Source organism: Camellia sinensis, chromosome 4 (assembly GCF_055761805.1).
Source record: "Camellia sinensis isolate YWXY chromosome 4, ASM5576180v1, whole genome shotgun sequence".
NCBI classification, from domain to species: domain Eukaryota; kingdom Viridiplantae; phylum Streptophyta; class Magnoliopsida; order Ericales; family Theaceae; genus Camellia; species Camellia sinensis.
In genome coordinates, this window is record NC_138964.1 from 58813435 (window position 1) to 58838241 (window position 24807).

The window sequence follows — 24807 nt, forward strand, 5'->3', positions numbered from 1 at the left end:
AAGAGGATAAATGCAAAAAGCGTCACAGCAGACCCATGTCATCCCAACAAGGTTGGCACCGCGAGGGCTACCCGGTCATATGCTAGCACCCCTTAAATGTTTGTGAGAAACCAACAAACACAGAAAACGGAGAAACAAGTTGAACACACATTCAGATCAAAACTCTATTGTGACCACCCCAACTTCAAATCAAAACTCTACTCCCCAAACACATCCTGATCTGCCTCAGATTGAAAATAAAATCTTGAACTGAAAAGTTGAACACCTTTAAGAATGGTTTCATCCACAAAGCAGCCCTAATCTTGATCAACTCACATAGCTTTGTCAGATTCAAATCAAGAAAAATCATGAAAATATATCAAGAAAATAAATATTTTTGCAATGATATACTCATCTGTAAGTGTTTCAGCTTTTAATGTTAAAAATACTTAAAGTTCTCATTATTACTACTCTTTGTTTAATTTTTTTAATCTAACTACAAAAAAAAAAAAAAAAAAAAAATTCTAACTGCTCTCCTATGCAACAACAAAATTATCAAAATTGTTCATCAAAAAATATTTCTCATATCACTAAAAATCATTAATTCACTTAATAATTTATTTACAAAAAAAAAATGAATTATTAATATTGCATAAAAAATTTTAATTATTAATATTGCATACAAATCAAAAAATAAATTTTAAATTAAAATATTAAGATGTATAAAATTTATAATCATCCTTCATTTAAATATTAAGATGTATAAAGTGATAGTTTGAAAGAAGTTTTGTATTACAATTTTGGAACCACGTGAAATAAAATTTATTTTGAGATTTCTACGAAAATAATAGTTTAAAAGAAGTTTAATACTCCAATTTTGGAATCACACGAAAGTGAATTTTTGGGGCTAGCGAATGATTACATTACTATGATGTAATGGAAGTTGCGTATAAATCAATCCAAAAAATTGAAAGGTTTACATTATTTATTTATTTTTTAATAGAGAGGACATAATTTATAAATAAAGAAAAACAAAATATAAAACGGTAGTAAGATTTAAAAGATTAAATTAATTTTTTATTAGATTTATAAGATGTAATTTGTTAGATTAAATTATTATTTTAAGTGAATTTAAATAAAATTGAAATGAATTTAATTAGATGAATTTATAATTTTGAGTTGAGTCTATCACATTTAATAATTGGTCAAGTTATTGTCACGACGAAGGGCAAGAAGTTTCACATGGTGATTTCATGAAGTTTCTTGTCCAACTAATCCACATATTAATAACTTAAAATTTAACATTGCTTCCTATTCAACTGATTTAAATAAAAATGAAAACTTCTAGCTGTATAGAATTAGTTATAGAATCAGATACAATATTATGGGGAAAAGAAATAGTTTAAATTTTATTTACATTATTTTTACATTTTTCCTTCTCTTTTTCAAATTCTTATCCAAATTTATAATTTAAACCCAAAATATTTAAATATCACCTAATGTAAAAGAGTTGTGTCCAATCCTATAATCATGTAACAAAGTTAAAAAAAAAACATATACAATTCAACAACTTTATTAAATGCCGTATTGGTTGCATAGATAAGAGGTGCTAAGTGTTATTTTTTTTTTTTCTTCTTCTAATACATTGTCAGCCATAGTTTGGAAGAGAATGAATTGAACACTTAACTTGAGTGTAATTTTAAGCCTTATAAAAAGAAGATTTGACATTGGTTTTCTATATATATATATATATATATTTAGAGAAAATTGGTGAAAGTCCAACCCAAAGGGGTATAAATCATTAAATTCAAAGTAAAATTTTCATCATCATCATCATCATCATCATCATTCCAATTCCATAAAACCTAATATCATTTCCATTTCCTTTTTACTAAATCAAAACATTCACATTTTAGGGCAAAACCCCCTTTATTTATAAATCAACGAATTTGTTAGATTATATTTTAGTGATTGTCCAAATTATTATGGGGTGTGCAGCTAAGTAGTTTGTAATGTTTTAGAGGTGGGATAGTTTTGGTATTACGTTGGGTCCCTAGAAACTTTATTAATGTTTAAATTTTATTAATGCGGATTCAAACAAATGGAATTCCATTATAAAAAAAAAATTAATAATAATAATAATAATGATAAGCAGGGATTGTAAGCGCCACCCTAATATAATACTACTATACTAGTTTTCTCCATTATTCACATTATGGAGTGTGAAATGCTCTATGAAAAAAAAAAAATCCAATAATCATATTTAAATAATTTTTTCATATGTATTTATTTTTTTAAAATGAATGACAACTGTTTTTTAAGTTAAATATAAAGAAATTATATGATTGTAATTATCAAATCAATTTCAAATTTAAAAAATGTTATGGTGCGAGACATTCACCCTGAATTTTTTGAGTGGGTGATTATGTGATGAAGATTAAATTTGTGTAGTGTGAGATTTATGTGTAGAATGAATATGAACCACAAGATAATAATTTTAAATAATTTTTGAGTATTTAATTTTAAATTTATAATATTACTGTTAAAATTTTAACTAAATATAACTTAATAGATAAACCATCCAAATAATTAAAATTAGATCCGTAGCAAACAACACATATTCAAATAACATTCTCCAATATAAAAAGAAGACTGAAGAGGATCTTTCCACCCTAGAGCTTTTCATAAAGTATGAAGAGGCTCTTTCCTGCTCCAATTTTCCATAAAATGTGTTTTACATGTCATATCTCGCTCAATGCCGGCCTTATGGGTGAAGTGCTCCTTGATGAGTGAAGCACGTTTTGGTTAATAATAAAATTATATATATCAATTGATATATTAATAGATGATTTAATATAATTTTAGAAATTTTAAATTTTTATAGTTTGAATAATGGATGAAATCTATAATTTTTAAATGACAATGTCTTAGTATGCGTTGGTACATAAATTGATATACTAATTGATATATGTAACACTATTGGTTAGTTAACTCGGTAGACCAACGTTGTTAAAATCAAATCATTGTGAGAGGCTCTTGGATTGAATCATAAAATTATGTTGCGAATTGTAAGATTCTGTTTTCAGTGTACAATAAAACAAAAATTTATCAATAATAATATGCCTGTTTGGTAATATTTATGTTTTCAGTTTATATTTACAAAAATTTTATAAACTGGTTTTTGTTTATTTTTAGAAAAACATAAACTATAAACGCGTTTGGTTTAGACAAAATGTTTAAAAAAAATTTAAAAATATAAAAAAGAGTGAGAGATGGCAAGTGGTGGTGGGTGAGACGAGTGGTGGCGGCGGAAGATAGTGGTGGAAAATGACGGCAGGTGGTGGTGGCGGAAGACGGTGGTGAAAATGGCAGCGAGTGGGTGGTATTGGTGGTGGTGGTTGGTGGGTGGCGGGTGGTAGCAAGTGGGTGGTGGTGGTGGTGGCGGCAGGTGATGGGTGGTGGTGGTGGTGGCAGGTGGGTGGCGGATAACGGGTGGTGGCGGGTAGGTGGCGGGTGGTGGTGGTGGGTGGGTGGGTGACAGTGGCGGGTGGTAGTGAGTGGGTGGTGGTGGTGGTGGTGGTGGTGGCGGGTGGTGGCGGATGGTGGCAGGTGGGGGGCGGATGGCGGGCGGTGGTGGGTAGGTGGCGGGTGGTAGTGGTGGGTGGGTGGATAACGGTGGCAAGTGGGGGGTGGTAGCGAGTGGGTGGTAGTGGTGGTGGTGGCAGGTGGGTGGTGGGTGATGGTGGTGGTGGTGGTGACGGGTGGGTGTCAGTTGGGTGGTGGGTGGTGGCTAGTGGTGGCGGCTGCTGGATGGTGGTGGCAGGTGGGTGGTGAGTGGTGGTGGCGGTGGCGGTGGCGGGCGGTGGATGGTAGTGGCGGGTGGTGGTGGGTGGGTGGGTGGTGGGTGGTGGTGGTGGCGGCGGCGAGAGGTGGGTGGTGGTGGCGAGTGGGTGGGTGGGTGGTGGGTGGTGGTGGCGGGTGGTGGGTGGTGGTGGCAGGTGGGTGGTGAGTGGTGGTGGTAGGTGGTGGTGGGGGGTGGATGGCGGGTGGTGGTGGCGAAAGACGGTGGTGGAAAATGATGGCGGGTGGTGGCTAGTGTTGGGTGGTAAAAAAAAAAAAAACTCAAAACTCAAAACGTAAACTCATTTTTTTAGTTTACATTTTTTGGCCCAATTTATAAACCGAGACCATTGATTTATAAATCAAAAATTTACCAAATAAGTTTTTATTTGAGTTTTTAAAATTTTTGTAAATATAAACTAAAAACTGAAAACGTAAGTGTTACCAAAAGGCACAAATAATTGAAAATTTTACCCATAAATCACATATGGGAGAATGGTAATCCATTAAATACTAAGAGTTTTCTTATGAACCAATTAGCCATTTTTGTTTTAGAAAGTAATATTTATTTGATTTAGTGCCATTTGAGTTTAAGGAAATGTCCTTTTGTGATTCATTTATCAAATTATTTCATTCTGTGATGACCGGTTATGTTGTGCGCCTCTTCCCTCATTGTGTACATTGGGTTTGCCCTTGTTAGAGTGGCGGGTGTAACTTGGAACCTTGTTAACCATTTGCGTTTGTTGTGTTCAAAAGTTTTTCTCAAATTCTTGTTTTTGTTTATTTCGGTGTCGAGTTTCACTTGTTTCAGAGGGTGCGGGGTCGGTTCCAGAGTGTTTGGGATTGAGCCGAGAAAATTCTGGGTTGAAGGACCACCACACGGGGGGCCTTGGGCCGCACATGCTGGAGAGGGGCGACACGTGGGGGAAGTGAGGCCACATATGTGGAAAACATGGGAGGGTTGAAGAGCACACTGCAATATATGTAGGTGCGGGAGTGGAAGTGCGAGGGAAAGGGCCGTACGTGCGGGGATGAAGGCTGCACGTGCGGAAGGCACGCTCGGCACGTGAGGGCATAGGTGCCACACATGCGGTGGTAGGTGAAGTCCGAAAATTTCTCTATTTCTCCTCTTTGGGCTGAATGTTCCTTACTTTTGATATATATATCTCTCTCTAAAAAACTATTTTCTCTCCCTTCTCTCTATATTTCTCTACACCAAATTGGATCAAAATTTTGATTTCTCTAGATCCATTAGAGTTTTGCCCTTAGTCCCTTTATCAAAGTTGAAGAACTCCTCAAGGGCTACATTGTGTACGGTGAAGATCGGGTTTTGTCACCATTGATTTTGGGGTTTTCATCTCTTTTTCCTCCAAAAAACTTGAGGTAGGGAATTTCTTTGAGTTATATATATGTTTTTACAAGATTATGTTGATTTGGAACTCCTTTGGGTAGTATAGGAATTTGGTTTTGGTTTATGTGTTGTGGTGATTTCACAAATGGGTTTACCTCTTGTTTCTCTTACAATACTAAAGAACTTGACTATATTTATGGAAATGGGGGCTTTGGGAAAAAGGTTTCTCGTGAAAGATGAAGAAATGTTTAGTTTTGGACAAAAACCTAGAAATTTGAGACTTCGTGATAAATGTTGGAAATTTGTGAGTGTTTATATATCACCATGTTAAAATAAAAGAATTATTGGAAAATTTCTTGTTTTTACTTGGCAAAAGGTAAATTTTCTTTTTTGGAATATGAGAATTGGGGATTTTGGGAGGTTATTGCCCAAAATGTAATGTAGCCATGAAATGGATAAATTATTGAGGATTGTAAGAAGCATGAGATTGTTGGCTAGTCATTGAAAAACTTAGATGAATCTATGGCTATGATGAGGAATAGCTTCAAAAAGGGAAATGAGTGTTGTGATTATTATGAGAACCTTGCCTGGAATAATTGAAAAATGGAAATTCTGATCACAAATGGAACATTTGTGTAGAAGTGTTGTGAATGGAAGCATGTTGCATCGCATGGTTAATTCTTTCATTGCGTGGATAATAATTCCATTAACCTTTCAATACTTTGTTTGTTATAAACATAGAATTGGGATTTGAAACTTGCATTGAAAATGAAATATTGTAAAAATGAAAATGAGATTTATTGAAATGTTTTGGGGTAAATACGTTGGTAAATCCGGATATGAGGTGTAGATGAAATTGATTAAGTTGGCTGAGTGTCCGGGGTGAAAGACCGAAAACACACGTGGAGGATTCCTTTCCAATTAGCAACCGGTAATGTGGGGTTTTGGTAGTGCTAGTTATGCCTACTTGTAGACACCAACCTTGGGATTATCTGAGTCGTATTTACTGCCCCTTGAATTAAATTGATAAACTTTGAATTTGTTGAAGATATCATGATATCATTGAGTATGATGGTTTTCAAAAGATGAGGAAATATGATTTTTTTAAAAAGAGCATAACATGGAATATGTATATCATACCTTGAGACTTGTATAAACGTATATACTTTGTTAAGAATTCTCTACTGGGCTTTATGCCCACCCTATGAGATTTTGGTGCAGGAAAAGACATGGTGATTCTGCCAAATTAGGGTGCGAACGTATGTGGTGGGAGCATAGGGCTCTTATTTTGTTGTGGTATATTTTGTTAGCCAAGGGCTATAACTATTTGGGTCGGAGAGACCATTTTTGCGTAACCAGGCATAAACCTTAGAAGGTGTAAGCCCTTGAGGGCATTTTGTTTATTTCTTTTAACTTGATGTTCTACATGCTATAGGTTCATGTATTTGAAGTCATTGAGTGTATAATTCACATGTGGAACTATTTTTGTACAAACTTTAGTGATCGATGATGTAAAGGTTGTAGGATCACACCCTCTCTTATAATGAATGTCGATTGATGTTAAAATTTTCTGGGCGTTACAGATTCGTTTTTGGGATGAGAATGGAAAGATGAGGTGTAAAAGATTCTTTTTGGTATTAACTGTCGAGTGTTGAAATCTACAATTCTATTAGTGTGATTTTCTAGTGTTACATTGGAGTGCTATATTAGAGTGTTATGTTTGGAAAAAGTATATTAAGGAGTTTTTTGTATGTTACATTGATTGAAGTGTTATGTTTGAAAAAAAAATATATTAAGCAGTTTTTTAATGCTGTAGGAGTTTGATTTTTGGGAAATGAGTAAATGTGTTGTGATTTTTGTCTTAGATTCAAGGTTTTTTTTGGTTGATGCAGAGGCTTGATCTGTCCTGCTAAATAATAAATATATTGATGGAGATTTGAAGTACTTTACCTTCAACTTATAAACAGAGTTAATTCACAAGGTATTCCTCTAGCGAACCTTCAACCAGCGTGGAAGCGACAAAGAACAATAAGCTTCTCTCATGAATGCTAAAAGCAATTTATTTCTTGTTTTGTTTTATATTGAAGCGTGAACCATACCAGTCCCACACAACTTGATGACTTCATGATCATTTAATAGTTCAAGTCTTTTCTTGGGAGTATAATGAACTTATCATTTTTTTTCCACACAAATAAGTACAGTTTTGCCTCATTTTAAGACAACGTGAAACACCAATGTGGGAAGATAAGACAAGCTGAAAATTTCATAGCAAATGAAAACAAACCCTAAAACTGACATCATTTTATAAAGGATTCTACAACTAGGTAATATAATGATAATATTTCTAAAATTTCACTTGGATACACAATTATGATTTTGTTTCTAAACTCATAAGCTAGCAATTGCATTTAAAAAGTAGTGATGTATTTCATATTTAATTATCGTTGAAAGTTTGAAACCTTTTGTAGCAAATATAGGAGAGAAATGAAACTCCTATTTATTTGTATTCTTTTTCAATATTTTTGTTGAGCCTACTACATATTGAGAAAAACATATTTCCTATGTATAATTGGTAATGGTAGTTAGTTGGACTTTTATGTTGCTTCAGGTATTGAGAGGGAAATCACTACCTTGCAATTGGAAGTATGTTAATGAGTTTATAGGTAATGTTTCTGTTGTAAGTTCTTGGTGTTTGATCTAATTATAAATTATTTGTTCAAACATAACAAACAATAGATCAAACAGAACATCAATATGCAATATATCTTCTCAAGTTAAATTTCAAGAGTAAATATAAGGATCCACACAAATAGAAGTAATCAGCCTTACGTTTTTACTATCCAAACTTTGCTCTACTGCTGCTACTGTTATGGTCTAATAGTTTGGGGCAGGTGATCATTTGCTCTGCTGCTGCAGAGGGTCCTCTCTCTATTTTGGTTTGATCACTTCTATTTTGGTTTGTTTTTTATTTTGAAGGATGGCATTTGGGGGCGAAAATTGGAAACAACCCCTAAACAGCCCCCAGATCATCACGTTCATCTCGGATTAGATTAAACAAACTTGTGAGAGGAAGCGGCGCATCGATAGGACACACGGTTAGAGATTTAGACAAGAAAATGTGAGAAAAAAAGGCAAAACCAGGCTGTTTGGGGGCGAAAATTGGAAATAAGCCTAAACAACCACGAGATCATAACAATCACTTCGGCCTAGATTAAACAAACTTGTAAGAGCAAGCAGCGCATTGATAGGACATACAGTTAGAGAATTAGAAAATAAAATGCGGAGAAAAAATGCAAAAACAAGCCATTTGGGGGTGAAAATTGAAAACGGCCCCCAAACAGTCCCGAGATCATCACAGTCACCTCGGCCTAGATTAAACAAAATTGTGAGAGCAAGCGTCACATTGCTAGGAAGCATTGTTAGAGAATTAGAGACAAAAATGTGAGGAAAAAAGGTGAAAAGTATCATTTTAATTACTTCATTTACTTTCTTGTTCATGTTACCTTTACTTTCCATGGAACTTTTTATTTTTTGTCCAATTTTACAATTATTTGATGTGCAAATATTTTCATAAAAACATTATTTGACAATTTTTTATCTTTTTCTTTTGTATAGATGGATGAACTCGTGTAACAACGTGAATTGTACAAGACTAGTTGGCACTTGTTATATTTTTTAAAGGATTATATATTTTTGGATAGATGAGTATGGAGAATATTTGGGTAGACTACTAATTATATTTTGGTAAATTACCAATAGGTCCTAATAGTCAGACTTAATTCCTATCAAGTCCTATTGAAAATAAACCTTGGTAAAATTGTCGCTAAAAATATTTTTTTTGTGGCAATTTTTTACATACGTCGCTAAAAATTGACAATTAATGACTTTTTTTGTCATGATTTTTATAAATTGTCGCTAAAACTTACAATTAGTGACTTTTTGTATGACAAATTTTTCTCATAAGACCTATTAAATAATAAGTCCACTTATTAGGACCTATTCTTTATATTTTTAGATAGATGTGCATGGATAAAAATTTAAAACATAATATATAGACTACTAGTTATGTTTAAAATTTTTACTCCCTCCGTCCCAAAATAATGAATCTAACTTTTTTTGGTAGTACAATTATTGCATTTGAAAAAAGTTGATTTTCCAAAATTACCCTTTTGATAGTGTACGGGAAAGAAATAAACCTTCTCGTATAATCCTGTTGATCAAATCTGCGCTCCTCCGTACGTCGTCGCTTTATCACCTGAAAACACAAACGTGAGCTAGCCGGCGGGTGTGTGCCGGAAACCTCTCTGATGCCTAAGTCAGTAAGCTTGACAAATAGACAAAAGCTCTGCGTATTCAGAAAACAAGGTTGTGTGTTACCTCTCCAAAGGTGATGTTTGTGAGCTTTTATAGGTTTCGTGTGACACAATCCTAGTAGGACTTCTACTCCTCCATGCAGAGTCCTCATAGGATTCATACTCCTGAAAGATAATGCTTATTCTTCAACACCTCCCTCACTGCTTAAACCAAGTGAGATGGTTTTTACCATGGCCGAACCACAACATGACCGAAATAAAACTGGCTATGCTGAGCCACAGAGTAGGCCGAACTATACTTAGTTCGGTTCTTCCATTTACTCCTCATTATCTCTGTTCTCTCTTGTACAACCCATGGTGTGTTCAGACCGAGCTACCGAGTAGCAAGGTTCTGACCGTTCTAACCACAATACTCCATGACCGGACTAACTCTGAGACCGGTCAAACTCCAAGTCGCTTCCGGACCGGAGTAACTTTACATTTCTCTTGGGCCGGAGTAATTTTACGGCCTGTTTACCCAGCCCTTCGTATGGGGCCATAATGTCCATCTCATAGCTCGGCCTAATTTTCACCAAAATTACCCTCTCAATTGCCCCTTAATTCCATCTGCACAGCATGATTGGGATTACCTCTGCCAGTCAAGCCGAAGTTTTTAAGCCTTTCCAGCCGAGCTAATCTTATACCGGGCTCTGCTTGTCCGGTCAAAACGTCTCTTCAATCACAGTGACTGAATCGTTTCTCCTTCCCAGGACACGTGGCACGCTCTGATTGACTGAGGACGGCTGTCACGCCGTCTTCGTACTTCGTGAAATTTGAACAGTCCCGCCCTTTTTTCTTTTACCTAAAAACGAGCCTCTTCATTTTTGCCATATTTTGCAACTTCTCCCTCTCTGTGCCTCTACTACTTCTTCAGTCTTCTGAGCTCGTGTTCTTCATTATTCTTCGTCTTTCTGAAAGAGTTTGTGAACTGCTGTGTTTTGCTTCCATCTTCAGCTCCTGCTTCCTCATCTGGTTAGTATTGTACATCTCTCTTTGTTTTCATATTTTGCTTTCTGTATTTTTGCAAAACATATCTTTCCATTTCATTTTGCTCTGTACTTTTCTGGAAAAAACTTCATAAGAACCACTTGAATCTATGAAACCTGTAGAACACTGATTTTGATCCCAAAAACTTGTCCCAACCGAACTAGGACACTGTTTGTGCTATATATGTAGATCAATTCAGACAATAACCGAACTAGAACTCGTAGATATAACAGTAGTTTCAGTAAGTTACCAACTCCTGATTCACTTTAGCCGAGATAATCTCACCGAACGAAGTTCGAATTCAGTAAACTAGGAACCTCGGCCTTCAACCGAGCTAAGCCTTGGGGCTAAGCCAGCTTTCTTAGTTTCTAAACCAAACTCAGAAAGCTGCCCCTAGGGGCTCAACTGAAGTAACAAAACCCATAGTTCAAACCGAGATAACCAACCTTATACAAAAACCGATCTCGCGAACCCTATGCTCAATCCGAGCTACCAAGCATTTTGCTGAACCGAGATATAGCATCCCCCATAGGCCGAAGTAGGATTTTTTATCTTTGCTTTGATTTTGTAGCACGGTCTACGATCTGTGCTTAACACCTTTGTTTTCCACTTTGCAGACTTAGGTTGCCCAGGCACCCTTCTGCGCGCTCAACCGAACTACTGAGCCCATTCTTCCGACCGAACTAATTTATTAATAACTTATAAAACAAATGGGTAAATATAGATTTTTGGTAGAAACCCTTGGAGGCCTAGCCGAATTTCGTAAGGACTACAATATCCCTGACGATGTCCACCTCAACCTAGCCAAACAAAATACCCTACCCTGGGGCAAAGCAGGCTTTGTACCCTTCACCCTTTTGTCCATAATAGAAACCGGACTACGATTTCCAGTCCAACCCTTGATTTCACTACAAGAATTTACACATTTTGCGACCACTTTTGCCGACCAAAAAAATTTTGGTCGCAAAAAAATGACATTTGGCAACCAAATATTAATTAGTCGCGAATGATCATTATTTTTGGCGACCAAATATTATTGGTCGCAGAAGGTTATATTTTGGCGACCAAAAAATATGTTGGTCGCAGAAAGTGGTATACTTTTTCCAACCAACTACAAATTTGGTTGCGGAAGGTCACATATTTTTTGGCGACCAAAAATTTGGTCGCGAAAAATTTATTTTCAGCAACCAAGAAAAAGTAGTCGCCAAATTACTACTTTTAGCGACTAATATTTTAGTCGCCGTTGATTGAGATTTGGCGACTAAAACAATTTGTCGGCGAAATAACCTGTTTTTGCGACTAATTTGAGAGTTTGGTCGCCAAAAGTTTGGGGAAAAATTTGAAAGATGGAGGGGGGAAATATATATATATATTTTTTTCAATTTTTCCTTACACCTCACTACCTCAGGCTAGGGCTGGGCATAGGGTCATCCGACCCGCACAACCCGCCCTACCCGTACGCGTATAGACGGTTTCACAAATACAATAGGGTAGGGTGCGGTTTGAAATATTTTTAATTTTCGGGTTGCGGGTGGGTTGTGGGTTTGAACCGCACCCGACCAACCCGCCCGCATAACCTCTTTTTTTTTTTTTTTTTTCAAGAAGATCTGGACCTTTCACTTCACTTCATCTATACCCAAACAAAGGAAAAAATCCCTAAACTCAAAAACACATTACGCAGCTCTCATCTCACACTCTCTCTCGTTTTTCAGTCTCTTACTCTCATCTCACTCTCATCTGATCAGTCTCTTACACTCACTCTCTCACTCTCATCTCATCACTCATCTGGGCCGATCAACCTCGCAAGAGATCGACTCTCACTCATCGCAAGATCGACCGATCGACCTCATACTCTCATCGCACCGATCGACCTCGCAGGTATAGATCTCTATGTCGCTGTCTCTGTCTCTCTTTCCTCTCTGATCTCTGATTTTTTTGTGTTATTCAAATCTGTGTCACTGTATGACTAAGATTGTTTGTCAATGGTGATTTTTTGTTCATTTCTGTGTCAATGGTGATTTTTTTTTTTTTTAGATCTATGATTCTTAGTTTATTTGTTCATTTCTGATTGTGTGTTATGTGCCAATGGTGAGGACTTTGATAGTGGAATCGATGATATTCATACTCCAAGACAGTACATAGTATGGAATATGAATAAGAATACTCATATTTACCCAGAATATGTTGTTAGCTTCAAGGTCTCTTCTGATCTGAATCTGTTAGTAATTTTGGAATCTGAATCTGTATAAATTAAATCTGAATCTGTAATTTTGTTTGATCTGAATCTGTTAGTAATTAAATCTGAATCTGTTGGAATTATTTTTTGATTTAATTTGATTCAGAGATAGATGCAGAGATAGTGAGAGAGGCACTGTGGGGATGGAGAGTAAATCTCAGCACTGTAATAGAGGTGGTGAGTACTCGGTCTTCTTCGGAGCTCCATTCAATCAAGCAGGGCTACAGCTTTCGCTATAATTTTGAGATTGAGGAAGACATTGCCCACAAGACCAATGGCAATTTTAAAGAGGTATGTATGATATTATGCATTGTATTGTTCACATCAAATTTTTTTGTCCCATTGACATTGAATCTCTCTGCATTGTATTTAGAGTTTTTCTATTTTAGTGAGATTTCTCATTAGCAAAAGAAAATACCATATTTATAGTCCAAATCATTTCAAGAAATCTAAATATTTCATCGACAGTGTACAAATAGTATTGCAATTTCAATCACATAATAATTTTTTTTTTTTACCAATAGACTTCTTGAGTCACTTTTATTAAATAATATTGCAATTTCACGTTTATTGAGATACCACATAAACAACTACCATAATACTCTGATAGGATCTAATAATTTTTCCACTTAGAAGTGTCCCCTTTCAGTACTGTCTAATACAATATTGGTTGGTGGGTCTTCACAGATTCTTCTTACAGTTGTGAAATCAAGTGGCAAGTATGGAGGCAGAGTTGACATGAGCATGGCCATGTACTATTCAGAACTGATACAAAGGTATGACAATGCTAAACACAGGATTACTTCATTTATCCTAGCCCTGAAATTTACTTTGATTCTAATAGTTTCTTTCCCCTCTCATTCTCTTTAATAATTAACATCCTTAATGACAAAAACAATCTTTTGAGGAGGAACCAAACTTTGTTGCTTGCTGTAGCTGTTCAAAATAAAGATTGACAAAATGGGAAAGAAAAAAAAAAGGTTAAAAAATAATTTTTTGGAAAAAAAGTTCAATCCGCAAACCGCCCGCAACCGCCCGCACATCCGCGAACCCTATCCGCACAAACCGCAAACCGCATTGCGGGCGGTTGCGGGTTGACTTTTTCCCAAACCGCATAAATGCGGGCGGGTCCAAACCGAACCGCAAACCGTCCTAAACCGCATAGATGCGGGCGGGTCCAAACCGCATAGATGCGGGTGGGTCCAAAGGAATTTTCCATGGCTACACAATACTCATTTTGATTTTGCATTCTATCTCAATTGTTTTTATTCATTTTCAATTATGAAACTATTCGGATCTATATTCAATTAGTTTGTATTTGGCTAGTTTGTTCGATTGACATATGGTTTCGATTTTGGGGTTTTGAAACATTTGTGTTATCGATGTTTTGGTAGTGTAGAGATTTTTAGGTTTTTCTTTTTAAACATTTGTGTCGATGATGAATAACTCTGATTCTTTCCCAATCTATCCTTGGTAAAGGTTTTGACTTCATATTTTTTCACATCTTAACTTCTTCTTCTCTGTTATATATATATATATATCTATAGACTAGTATATATGTGTTTATAATACATACATATATATCTGTGAGTGTGTGTGTATGTATTATACGAATGATTGAATTACAGTAATGTTGTCAATTAGGTTCAATGCTCTGTTATCTTTTTGTTATTTTTGAAGGAGTTTTGATGAAGTAGTTTTTGCTGAGATTTGGTTCTTTGAATGGTGTTGTTCATATGGGAGTTCAAGACGGTTTATTTACAGTTTCCATTGGTTGAGATCAACCTAAAGGTCAGTGGATAAACTTGGGCTATAGACTATACTGTTAGGCATGTTTTGAATTGGGGTTAAGCAATTTCAATAGGAGATTTGTGGGCTGACGATGTTTAGAAACTGTATTATTGCATGTTAATGTTATGAGGAATTTGCACTTACAATTAAGGAACACACACCCTATGTGAGAAATTTCTTGGAAAGTTCTATGCTTGGGTTCAAAAAAAAAAAAAAAAAATCCACATTACCTTTCTCTCTCTTTCATTTTTGCAATCTTAAGATGATTAAATGTGCAACATTAGGGTATTCTTTTCAAATGGGTTTATCTATTTTCTTTCATAGACTTTGTTACAAACTGATTTGACTTTTGTCTCTTGAAGGTCTCAAGGAAAATTGATATGTTCCAATTTCTTTTATTTTTCACTGTCAATATCTATCTACATGTTCAATTTCTTAAATAGTTTACTTCTTTCATGTTCCTAAGTGACAAGGTCAATGATCTTACTTTATTGAATTTTAGATCCTCTTTCTTCATTAATTTACATCACCATCTAAAATCTTGCTTGTATTGACATTAATTGTAATTCCAGTAGGATCTAAGGCATGACATAAAAGAGAATAGTCATAATTGTAGTCTTTGGAGCTAATTTATGCAGTCACTGTCAATATGCCACATTTGTGAGAAGATATATTCATTACTATCATTAGATTAATTCTTTGTGGAACAAATTCAAGGTGTCTATTATTGTTGGCATGTAATGATAATTTGTTGTGAGTAAGATAAATACAATCTGACTAGCATAGAGCATAGCAGCAAATTGGGGTTTAAGAATCCAAACAAGAGAATACCTTTCTCAAAAAATCTTAGAATTGTATATAGTCCATCATAGCAATCTATGGTAATATGTAACATTAGAAAGATATTTTCATTCTGTTTCCTACTATGTTGTGTCACCCAATTGTCCTAACTCAAGCTGATCAAAAAAAAAAAAAATTGTCCGAACTCAAGATGTCTCATTGTTGAAATGTGTGATTAGATTAGTTGGTCAAGTCCCAATAAGTTGGGCAGACTTGTTTCATAAAATCAAAAAACAATGTTATGTCAAGGCATTGTACTCTATTATGGATGTAACTTACCAAAGGTTGATCCCATGATCTATCATTACAAATTTCTATAATTTTTATCAGGTTACTCTAGGAATATGCCTGGATATAAAATATGTCAAGCATAATGAGTAAATAGCACATTTAGTATGTTTGTAATTAGCAACTCTCTGGCTTTAACGCAAAGAATGAACATATTCATGTTTGTACAACTCTGTAAAGTTAGGCTTGGCTACACATGCTACTGCAATTTTGGTCGAAGAAATTTCTAGTGAAACATGAACATTCATCAATAGCAACATGAACAATTTCACACCTAATGTCAAAGGCACAAGTAAAATAGTTCTTAGGCATCATTGATAATCTTTCTCACAGCATGGAACAAACACATCAATGCAAAGAATCATGTAGATCATCCATATTTTTATAGGGGCAATAAATACATACACATGTTGATAAGTTACAGAGGCCATAATTTTGAAGTTAATGGTTTTTGTTTGTTGGAGCTAAAGCCACCATTCAAAAAGCAAATTTTTAATTGATACAAGTGGTTACAAGTGAAATCACCCATAAAATTCCATCCTAAGCTACAAGAGACTAGACCACAGTGACATTCACTAGCAAAAGGACACAAAAGATGCAACGAAGAGATGAAAATTCTAGAACATGAAGAAGTGTAGCCTTAATATGTGAGAAGATTGTGGGCCACTAATTCATTCATTCATGAAGAAGTGCTTGTGAAAAAAAAAACTTGACGATGTTGTTTAAACTCATGTTTATTATCTCTTTTAGAGGAAATGGAGCTAGTGTCCTTCGGATTGTTCCCTATGCAGCATTACATTTCATCATGAAATATGAGCAGTATCGCATTTGGATCTTGAACAATTACTCTGCCTTGGGAACGGGTCCCATGATAGTACTTTTCTACTCCTTTTTCATTGATTTGGTTATTTAGTTTTTGTGGGTCTAAATTTAACATTCCTCTTTTGTTATATGATGGAAATTAGGAATGGTGAATGGGGTGATCATGTCACTTTGCAGGCTGCTGCAGATTCTGTATGGTTCTGCAACTTCATTTTTTCTTTTCTCTTCATTATTAATATAGGCTTGTTGGTAGTTTTTGTGTACTATCACTGTGGATGGGGGGTGAGGATTGTGTAACGCGGCCCAATGGGCTGTCAGCCATCAGATAATACAACTGCATACATAACTTTAGGAATTACCTTGTTAAAGATTATTTTGTAAATCTCTGTTTAATCTGATTAATAGCATATTCTAGAATTATATTATGACATATGACTGGCAAAGCGTATGATGTTGGACATTTAATGTTACAGCTATCAGCTCTATCTCAACTAGATTTGTTGGACTTGACCAACCATGAACTAACAAACTGTGTCCAAATTTTTTGTTTTTTGATCTATTGGTATCTGTTGTGCAACAGAATGTTGTTTGCCTGTTTAGTTATTCTGTTTCGATATAGTTGAAGTCTATCTAGATATTTCATGTTATGGTACTATACATTACACAGTTTTCCATTTGCCAACTTGCTTTAACCCTTTGCTTCAAAATATTTTGCAATCAAACCATCTTGATCATGATTACTTAGCTGCCCACCACTACTAGCAAGTGCATGCATGCATTGTTGATGTTCCCTTTGATGTGTGATGGTGGGTATAAATATTATGTGTCTTGTGGGATCACAATTTCGAATTCTTATAGCTATTCAGAGTTTACCATAATGACAAGTAAGTTGTGTGTGTGTGTGTTTTTATTTTTATTTTTTTTTTGGGTGGTTTTGGACAAACGAAGTTATTTCAGAAAAATATATCTTGGAATATGGAACGGATTGTCTAGAGATGCATGTTGGAGCAGTTGAGCCTGATGAACGTGCTTTGGTGGTTGATGATTTGATTGCCACTGGTGGAACCCTCTGTGCAGCAATGAATTTACTGGGTACTCACTTGTAAATCATTTGTATTAGCTTTATGAGCCCTAGTAAAAGCACTGTCCTCTTTTTCTTTTTCCTATATTTTACAAAATTTATGTGGAAAATGCTTTGACTCATGGATATAAACAATTGCATATGTAGTGAGAAAACGAACCACCTGTTTATTAGTCATTGAACACAGGGACCCAATGAAGGGTTACCTGGACAAGGGCTACAACTTGGGCTATTTGGATCTGGGTGAAGGCCAAATACTATGCCAACCTTTAAAAAAAAAAAAAAGGATTGAAGAGGCTGTTATCCAATTTACCTTGAGTCAAAGGTGTTCAGCGTCAATCATGTTGGTTAGGTTGTTTGGTTAGGCAAATAACAAAATTTACCATATGTTTGTTATAGACTTTCTCCTTCTTAATTCATCAAGCATTTTGCCCATTTAACAAAATGAATGTTTTGCTCCTATTTCTCAAGACTGAATTAATATGGAATTTGATGTTGCATACTTGTGTATTTTATTGATTGAGCATACCTCTTCAATTAAATTTTCGAAACCATATAGTATGCATTATATATGCATGTGTAGCGACTGATACTGCCCTTGCTGCTGGAAATATATATATATATATATATCATGCAAACCAGAATATATTGTGACTGATTTAATTTTTTTTGGTCAGAACGTGCAGGGGTTGAAGTTGTTGAATGCGCATGTGTAGTTGAATTACCAGATTTAAAGGTTTGTATGCAATACACTCTCAGCCGCTTTCATTTCCTTAGCTGTTAGTTAGTTCTTCTGTGGTTTGGTCCTTAAATATCATCAATTGATTGTGATTCCTGCTTCTATAATTACTTGTTTTTATTGAAACTGTGCTCTGCTTATATGCTGCCACTATCTCAGTTCCTTGACATTTATCTGAATTGATCAATTGACATTTATATGTTGCTGCTGCTGAGTTATGTGTTGAAACTTGGATATAGAAAATTTTATAATAAGACCTGTTTTGATAATGAATTCGTCCTATTTTGATTATGAATTCGCTAAATATTACAGGTGTATTATTTTCCTGCTTTGGCGACCAATTTATTAGTCGCGACAAATAAATTATTTTTTTTCGCGAAAAATGACAATTGCCGACCAAGAGTTTTGGTCGCAAAAAATACATCTATTGCCGACCAAAAATTTTGTTGGTCGTGGAAACTCACTTTTGCCGACCAACAATTTTGGTCGCGAAAAGTAACAATTGGCGACCAAACTAGTTTGGTCGCACAATGTCACAGTTGGCGACCAAAATTTTTTGTCACGAAATGTCACAATTGGCGACTAAGAAATTTGGTCGGCAAAAGGCGACTTTTCGCGACCAAAGTGTTTTAGCGACAAAATGAATTAGTCGCGGTAGTTAAATATTTAGCGACCAAAAATTTAGTCGGTAAATCCAACTTTTGCCGACCAATGAAAATTTTGGTCGCGAATTACTTTTGCCGACCCTCAATTGGCGACCAAACTAGCGACCAAAAAAATTGGTCGCGAATAACTTTTGCCGACCAAAAATAGACTTTTAGCGACCAATTTTTTTGTTGCTAAAAGTGTTAATTGTTGTAGTGTTTGTGAGTTTCTTAGGCAAACCAGACTATGCCCGACCCAACTGTCCACCAACTCATACCGTATAATAATGGGGATAGCCGAACTCAACCGCCAAGCCGGTCTGAACCTCGGTTTAGCCGAAATTCTTCACCAATATTCCTTAGGATCAAAAGAAGACGGATGGGTCTACTATTTAAGAATACGCCGTCGTCGAGAGAAGATAATAAAAGATACACTGGATAAAGACTTAAATGACGATGACTTTTTCTGGGTGTCTGGCAATTTTGAAGATCAGCAAGCCCAGATCCCAGGCCGAAGTATAAATTGGAACAAAGGAGAACCTGGTATAATTACTTCGGTTTTAAGCATGCTTTTGTTTTACTTTGGTTTCCGATTTCGTAACCGATCTGACAGTCGTATCCTTCTTGCAGACTCAGCCCATCTTGCATCCTTGTATAGTTACCCCAACCTGAACACACTTCGAGTCGCATTACGTTTTGAAGAAAGGAGTTGGGCTAAGCTTCTAAATTTTGAGCCGACCTACAGATACAGCGGTCGCCGAAAAGCCAGAGTAACAGATTTCCTCCTTGAAGACGCACCAGAACCGGACCCAACCTTGCCCCAGATCAGACTAATCCCACTGACTGCCGAACAAGAAATGGCAAAGAGGAGCAGAGTAAGGGCCCTTCTGACCGAAACAAATCGGGCCGAAGTACCTGAAGCAAGCCAAGCACAAGAAACCGTTGTTGCCCTTCCCTCTCAACAGCCTTCTTCCTCTCACCAAGCTAAACGTGCCCGGACTACCCAGACCGGACAACGTTTGGTTGACGACGACGAGACTATCCTTCCACCGAGCCACCCTCCGAGTCCACAACCAGAGTCCTCTGACCGGGTTGACTCTTCAAAATGGGCTCCAATTCTCACCTTTCAAAACTGAAATATCGAGGAAAGTGACTCGGTTGTTGCTGAGAAGGATCACTTAATGGCTTTCAATCTAGCCAAGAGTGTTTGCCTTCCAAAAGATATGGAACACCACAACAAGCAACTCAACACCGAACTGAAGGCCATCCGGTCATCAACAAAGTCAATGATCCTGGTAAGTGGCTCTCCCTTTTCTTTATCTAACTTTTCCCAACTGATAGTCTGGCTAAAGAGAGTTATCACTCTTTTGCAGGCCATTCAGAAGAACAGTATTGCGCATAAGAAAGTGCTGGAGCTCCGCAAGACTACCAAGCAGGTCATGGCTGATGCCGAGGCAAAGACAGCCGAACTTGAGCAAGCCAAAAAGCAGATAGCCGAGCTACAGGTCAAGAACGGTCGCTTGACCGGACTTGTTAGCTCGGCTGAAGCTGAAAAACAAAAAATTGCAGCAACGGTGAAAGACAAATACTTGCGCGAGTTGGTCAAACTTGAGGGCAAAAAAGACGCCGAAATAGCCGATCTGAAGAAGAAGGCCGCTGCTGCCAACGCCCAAGGTTTCAAAGAAGCGAAGGGCCTCTACATTCCGCAGTGCGAGGGGGCGAAGGACTTATTCTTCAAGTGTGGCTGGAGGAGTGCTGTGGAGCAGCTCGGCTGTGGGCCTGAAACCGAGGTCTACAATGTTCCGCAGTACTTTATCCCGGCCTCACTAGCGGAATATGCTGCTTCGGTCCAAGAACAATTCTTGCAGGATTCAGATGATGAAGATGATGAAAACGAGCAAACTGTTACTCCGGTAGTCAACGAGTAAATCAACGATCATTCAGCTCGGTTGGAGGCAACGGTTGAAGACTTGACTGTTGAGCCATCGACTGATATCGTTTTGCCAGTTGCTACTGAAACTGATCTTCCATCTGCAACTGGCGTTCAAGTTGAAATTGACGCCGAAATTGAAGACCTTTTTACTTGATTTTGTACTTTTCTTTTCTTGTTTTTTGCTCTTATAACCGGGCTATGGCCTCCCTTTTGTAATTGCTCTTTTAATGAATGAAAATTTCCTTTTTCTTATTTCGGTTGATCTGTATGTTTGTACTGTAATATCTTCTATTACTCCAATTGCTATTTCGGTTTTCTGGTTGGTTAATCTATGCTTACCAGCCAACCACTCTTCAGCCTTAAACTTACTTCGGATGAAGAGTAACAAGAGTTGGTTTAAACCAGCCAACCACTCTTCAGCCATACCCTTACTGCGGCTGAAGAGTAACAAGAGTTGGTTTAATCTAGCCAACCACTCCAGTCTTAAACTTACTTCGGCTGAAGAGTGACAAGAGTTGGTTTAATCCAGCCAACCACTCTTCAGCCTTAAACTTACTTCGGCTGAAGAGTAACAAGAGTTGGTTTAATCCAGCCAACCACTCTTCAGCCTTAAACTTACTTCGGCTGAAGAGTGACAAGAGTTGGTTTAATCCAGCCAACCACTCTTCAGCCATACCCTTACTTCGGCTGAAGAGTGACAACAGTTGCTTTAATCCAGCCAACCACTCTTCAGCCTTAAACTTACTTCGGCTGAAGAGTAACAAGAGTTGGTTTAATCTAGCCAACCACTCTTCAGCCATACCCTTACTTCGGCTGAAGAGTACAAAGAGTTGGTTTAATCCAGCCAACCACTCTTCAACCATACCCTTACTTCGGCTGAAGAGTAACAAGAGTTGGTTTAATCCAGCCAACCACTCTTCAGCCATACCCTTACTTCGGCTAAAGAGTAACAAGAGTTGGTTTAATCCAGCCAACCACTCTTCAGTCTTAAACTTACTTCGGCTGAAGAGTGACAACAGTTGGTTTAATCCAGCCAATCACTCTTCAGCCATACACTTACTTCGGCTGAAGAGTAACAAGGGTTGGTTTAATCCAGCCAACCTCTAAGTTAGTTTTTCCAGCCAACTTAGAATAAAATGTTTGGTTATTTCGTCCAAATGTCCTGCAGCCTGGATCCTTATCCTGGGCTTAGGAGGGGTGTTGGTTTAATCCAGCCAACCTTTAAGTTGGTTTTTCGGGCCAACTTAGAATAAGAGTATTTACAAAGCTCCTAACTTACTATCGTCTATTGAAAACAACCATACTGAAAAAGAATCGACTTGTTTTATTAAAAAAGGAAAATTACATATGTTTGAAAGGAAGAAAGCTAAAAATAAAATAACTTGAGATTGGCCGTGTTCCATGGCCTAGGGATTGCTTTGCCGTCCTTGTCTTCTAGGTGGTATGCCCCTTTGCCTGCTAATCCAACCACTTTGTAAGGACCTTCCCAATTAGGCCCTAGCTTGCCATCTCCTGGTACTAATGTATTTCCCATTACTTTGCGAAGTACCCAATCGCCGATCTTGAACTGTCTTGGATGTACTGTTTTGTTGTATTTCCTGGATAACTCTTGTTGGTACGAGGCAATGTGAACCAGTGCTTTTTCTCTTCTTTCTTCTACAAGGTCAAGCTCCAATGCTATGTCGTCGCCATTTAAGTCTGGATCAAAATTTTCGCTTCGAATTGTGGGGAGGCCAATTTCTAGTGGAATTACTGCTTCCATACCATAGGTTAAAGAAAATGGAGTTTCTCCTGTCGATCGTCGTGGTGTAGTGCAGTAAGCCCATAAAACATAAGGGAGTTCATCTGCCCACTTGCCCTTTGCCTTTTCTAACCTTTTCTTCAATCCGTCCAAGACCACTTTGTTTGATGCTTCTGCCTGGCCATTTGATTGGGGATATGCCGGCGTAGAATTGTAGAACTCTATCTTGTACTCTTCACAAAAGCCTCTAAAGATTTTGCCGTCGAACTGGGTGCCATTGTCAGATATTAGTGCCTTGGGTATGCCGAACCTGGTAATGATATTCTACCAGACGAATTTCTTCACATCTTTTTCCTTAATTGATGCCAAGGCTTCTGCTTCCACCCACTTTGTGAAGTAGTCCATTGCTGCGAGAAAGAACTTTCTGTTGCCGGGTGCTGTTGGAAGGGGTCCTACTATGTCCAAGCCCCACATTGCGAAAGGCCATGGACTAGTCAATGGCAGGAGTTCTCTAGCTGGTTGATGTATTTGGTGCGCGAATTTCTGACATTTCTCGCACTTCTTCACATATTTCTCCGAGTCCGCCTGCATGTATGGCCACCAGTATCCTTGTGAAATGGCCCTGTAAGCTAGCGATCTTCCTCCTTGATGGCTTCCGCACACCCCTTCGTGTATTTCGAACAAGAATGCTTCTACTTTGCTAGGATGAACACACTTTAGGTAAGGTCCCGAGAATGACTTTTTGTATAATGCCAAAGATGGGGAAAGCCAAAATCGCTGCGACTTCGCTCTTATTCTGTTGGCTTCTTTTTTCTCTTCTGGTAAGATGCTGTTTTTTAAGAACAGGATGATGAGATCCATCCAGGAGGGGCCTAGTTCTGCGCAGCATACTTCTTCTGTTTCTGGGCCTTCGATGCTTGGTCTTGGTAAGTAGTCGAGGAGCAATGGATGAGGGAGGGATGTATCTGCCATTGAGGCAAAGCCTGCTAGTTCGTCCGCTCTGCTGTTTTCCTCCCTTCCGATTTGTTCTATCCTAACCACTTCAAATTTCTTGATCTCCGTTCTGACCAACTCTTGGTACTTAGCCATCCTGTCATCTTTTGCTTCGTAGTCGCCAGATATTTGGTTTACCGCGAGCTGTGAGTCGCTGTAAACCATTAATTCGGTGGTCTTCATGAAGAATGCTGATTTGAGGCCTGCAAGAAGCGCTTCATACTCTGCTTCGTTGTTTGATGTTGGGAAGCCAAGATTGATTGCCTGTTCCACTACTAGGCCGTCTGGAGAGATGAGGACTATGCCGAGCCCTGCACCATGCCGGTTGGATGCTCCATCCACAAAGAGCTTCCACATCTCTCCAACGAACAACTTCCAGCAAGTGGAAGGGTCAGATGACGTCGTGGGGTCTAAAATGTCGCTGGTGTTTTCTTCAAGGTCCCTGCTTGCTGTCTGCCCCTCGTTATCTGATTGAACCAAGTCTTTATTCGTTGGCAAGTCCTGGCTTGGTGCAGTATGGTTTGCTTCTTCCTTGTCCTCTTTACTTTGGTCTGCCTTGGAGTCTGACGGAGTATCCTGCACCAGGGGTTGCGCTATTCCGGTGTCAACTTCCGTCCCTAGTTCGGTCGCGTCAGTCAGGTCAACTAGGCAGATGTGATGACTTCCTGGAGTAAATTCTGCGACAAAATCCGCCAATGCTTGAGCTTTTATTGCGGTTCTGGGTTGGAACTTGATGTCGAATTGTCCCAACTCTACTGCCCACTTCAAGATTCGCCCAGAAAAGTTAGCCCTCTGAAACAAAGCTTTTAATGGGAAAGCTGTTAGGACGACTATAGTGTGGGTGTGAAAGTAATGCGACAACTTCCTCGAGGCCATCATCAAGGCCAAGGCCAATTTTTCCAATGGCAAGTACCTTGTTTCGGCGCCCAGCAATGTCTTGCTGACATAATAGATAGGCAGATGTTGGATTCCTTCCGCACGGACCAACACTGCGCTAATTGCGTGCTGAGAGACTGCTAGGTATAGGAAGAGTTCTTCTCCAGGTATGGGGGTGACAAGCAGTGGTAGAGAGGACATATACTTCTTTAAGCTTTCCAGAGCGCGATCGCATTCTTCGTCCCACTCAAACTTGGCTTTTAGTGCATGGAAGAACGGTCGTAGTCTATCCGATGACCGGCTAATGAATCGAT

The 24807-nt window shown here is 37.7% G+C and overlaps 1 protein-coding gene across 1 annotated transcript; it reads left to right on the forward strand.

Moving 5' to 3' along the window:
* Positions 1–5315: 5315 nt before the first annotated feature.
* LOC114288710 (uncharacterized) lies at positions 5316–13724 on the forward strand. The gene is made up of 7 exons (XM_082923309.1): positions 5316–5474; positions 6606–6611; positions 6754–6804; positions 7779–7847; positions 12156–12387; positions 12852–13036; positions 13433–13724. The coding sequence occupies exons 1-7, from the start codon at positions 5316–5318 to the stop codon at positions 13613–13615; spliced, it is 885 nt and encodes a 294-aa protein (XP_082779435.1). The 3' UTR covers positions 13616–13724.
* Positions 13725–24807: the final 11083 nt, after the last annotated feature.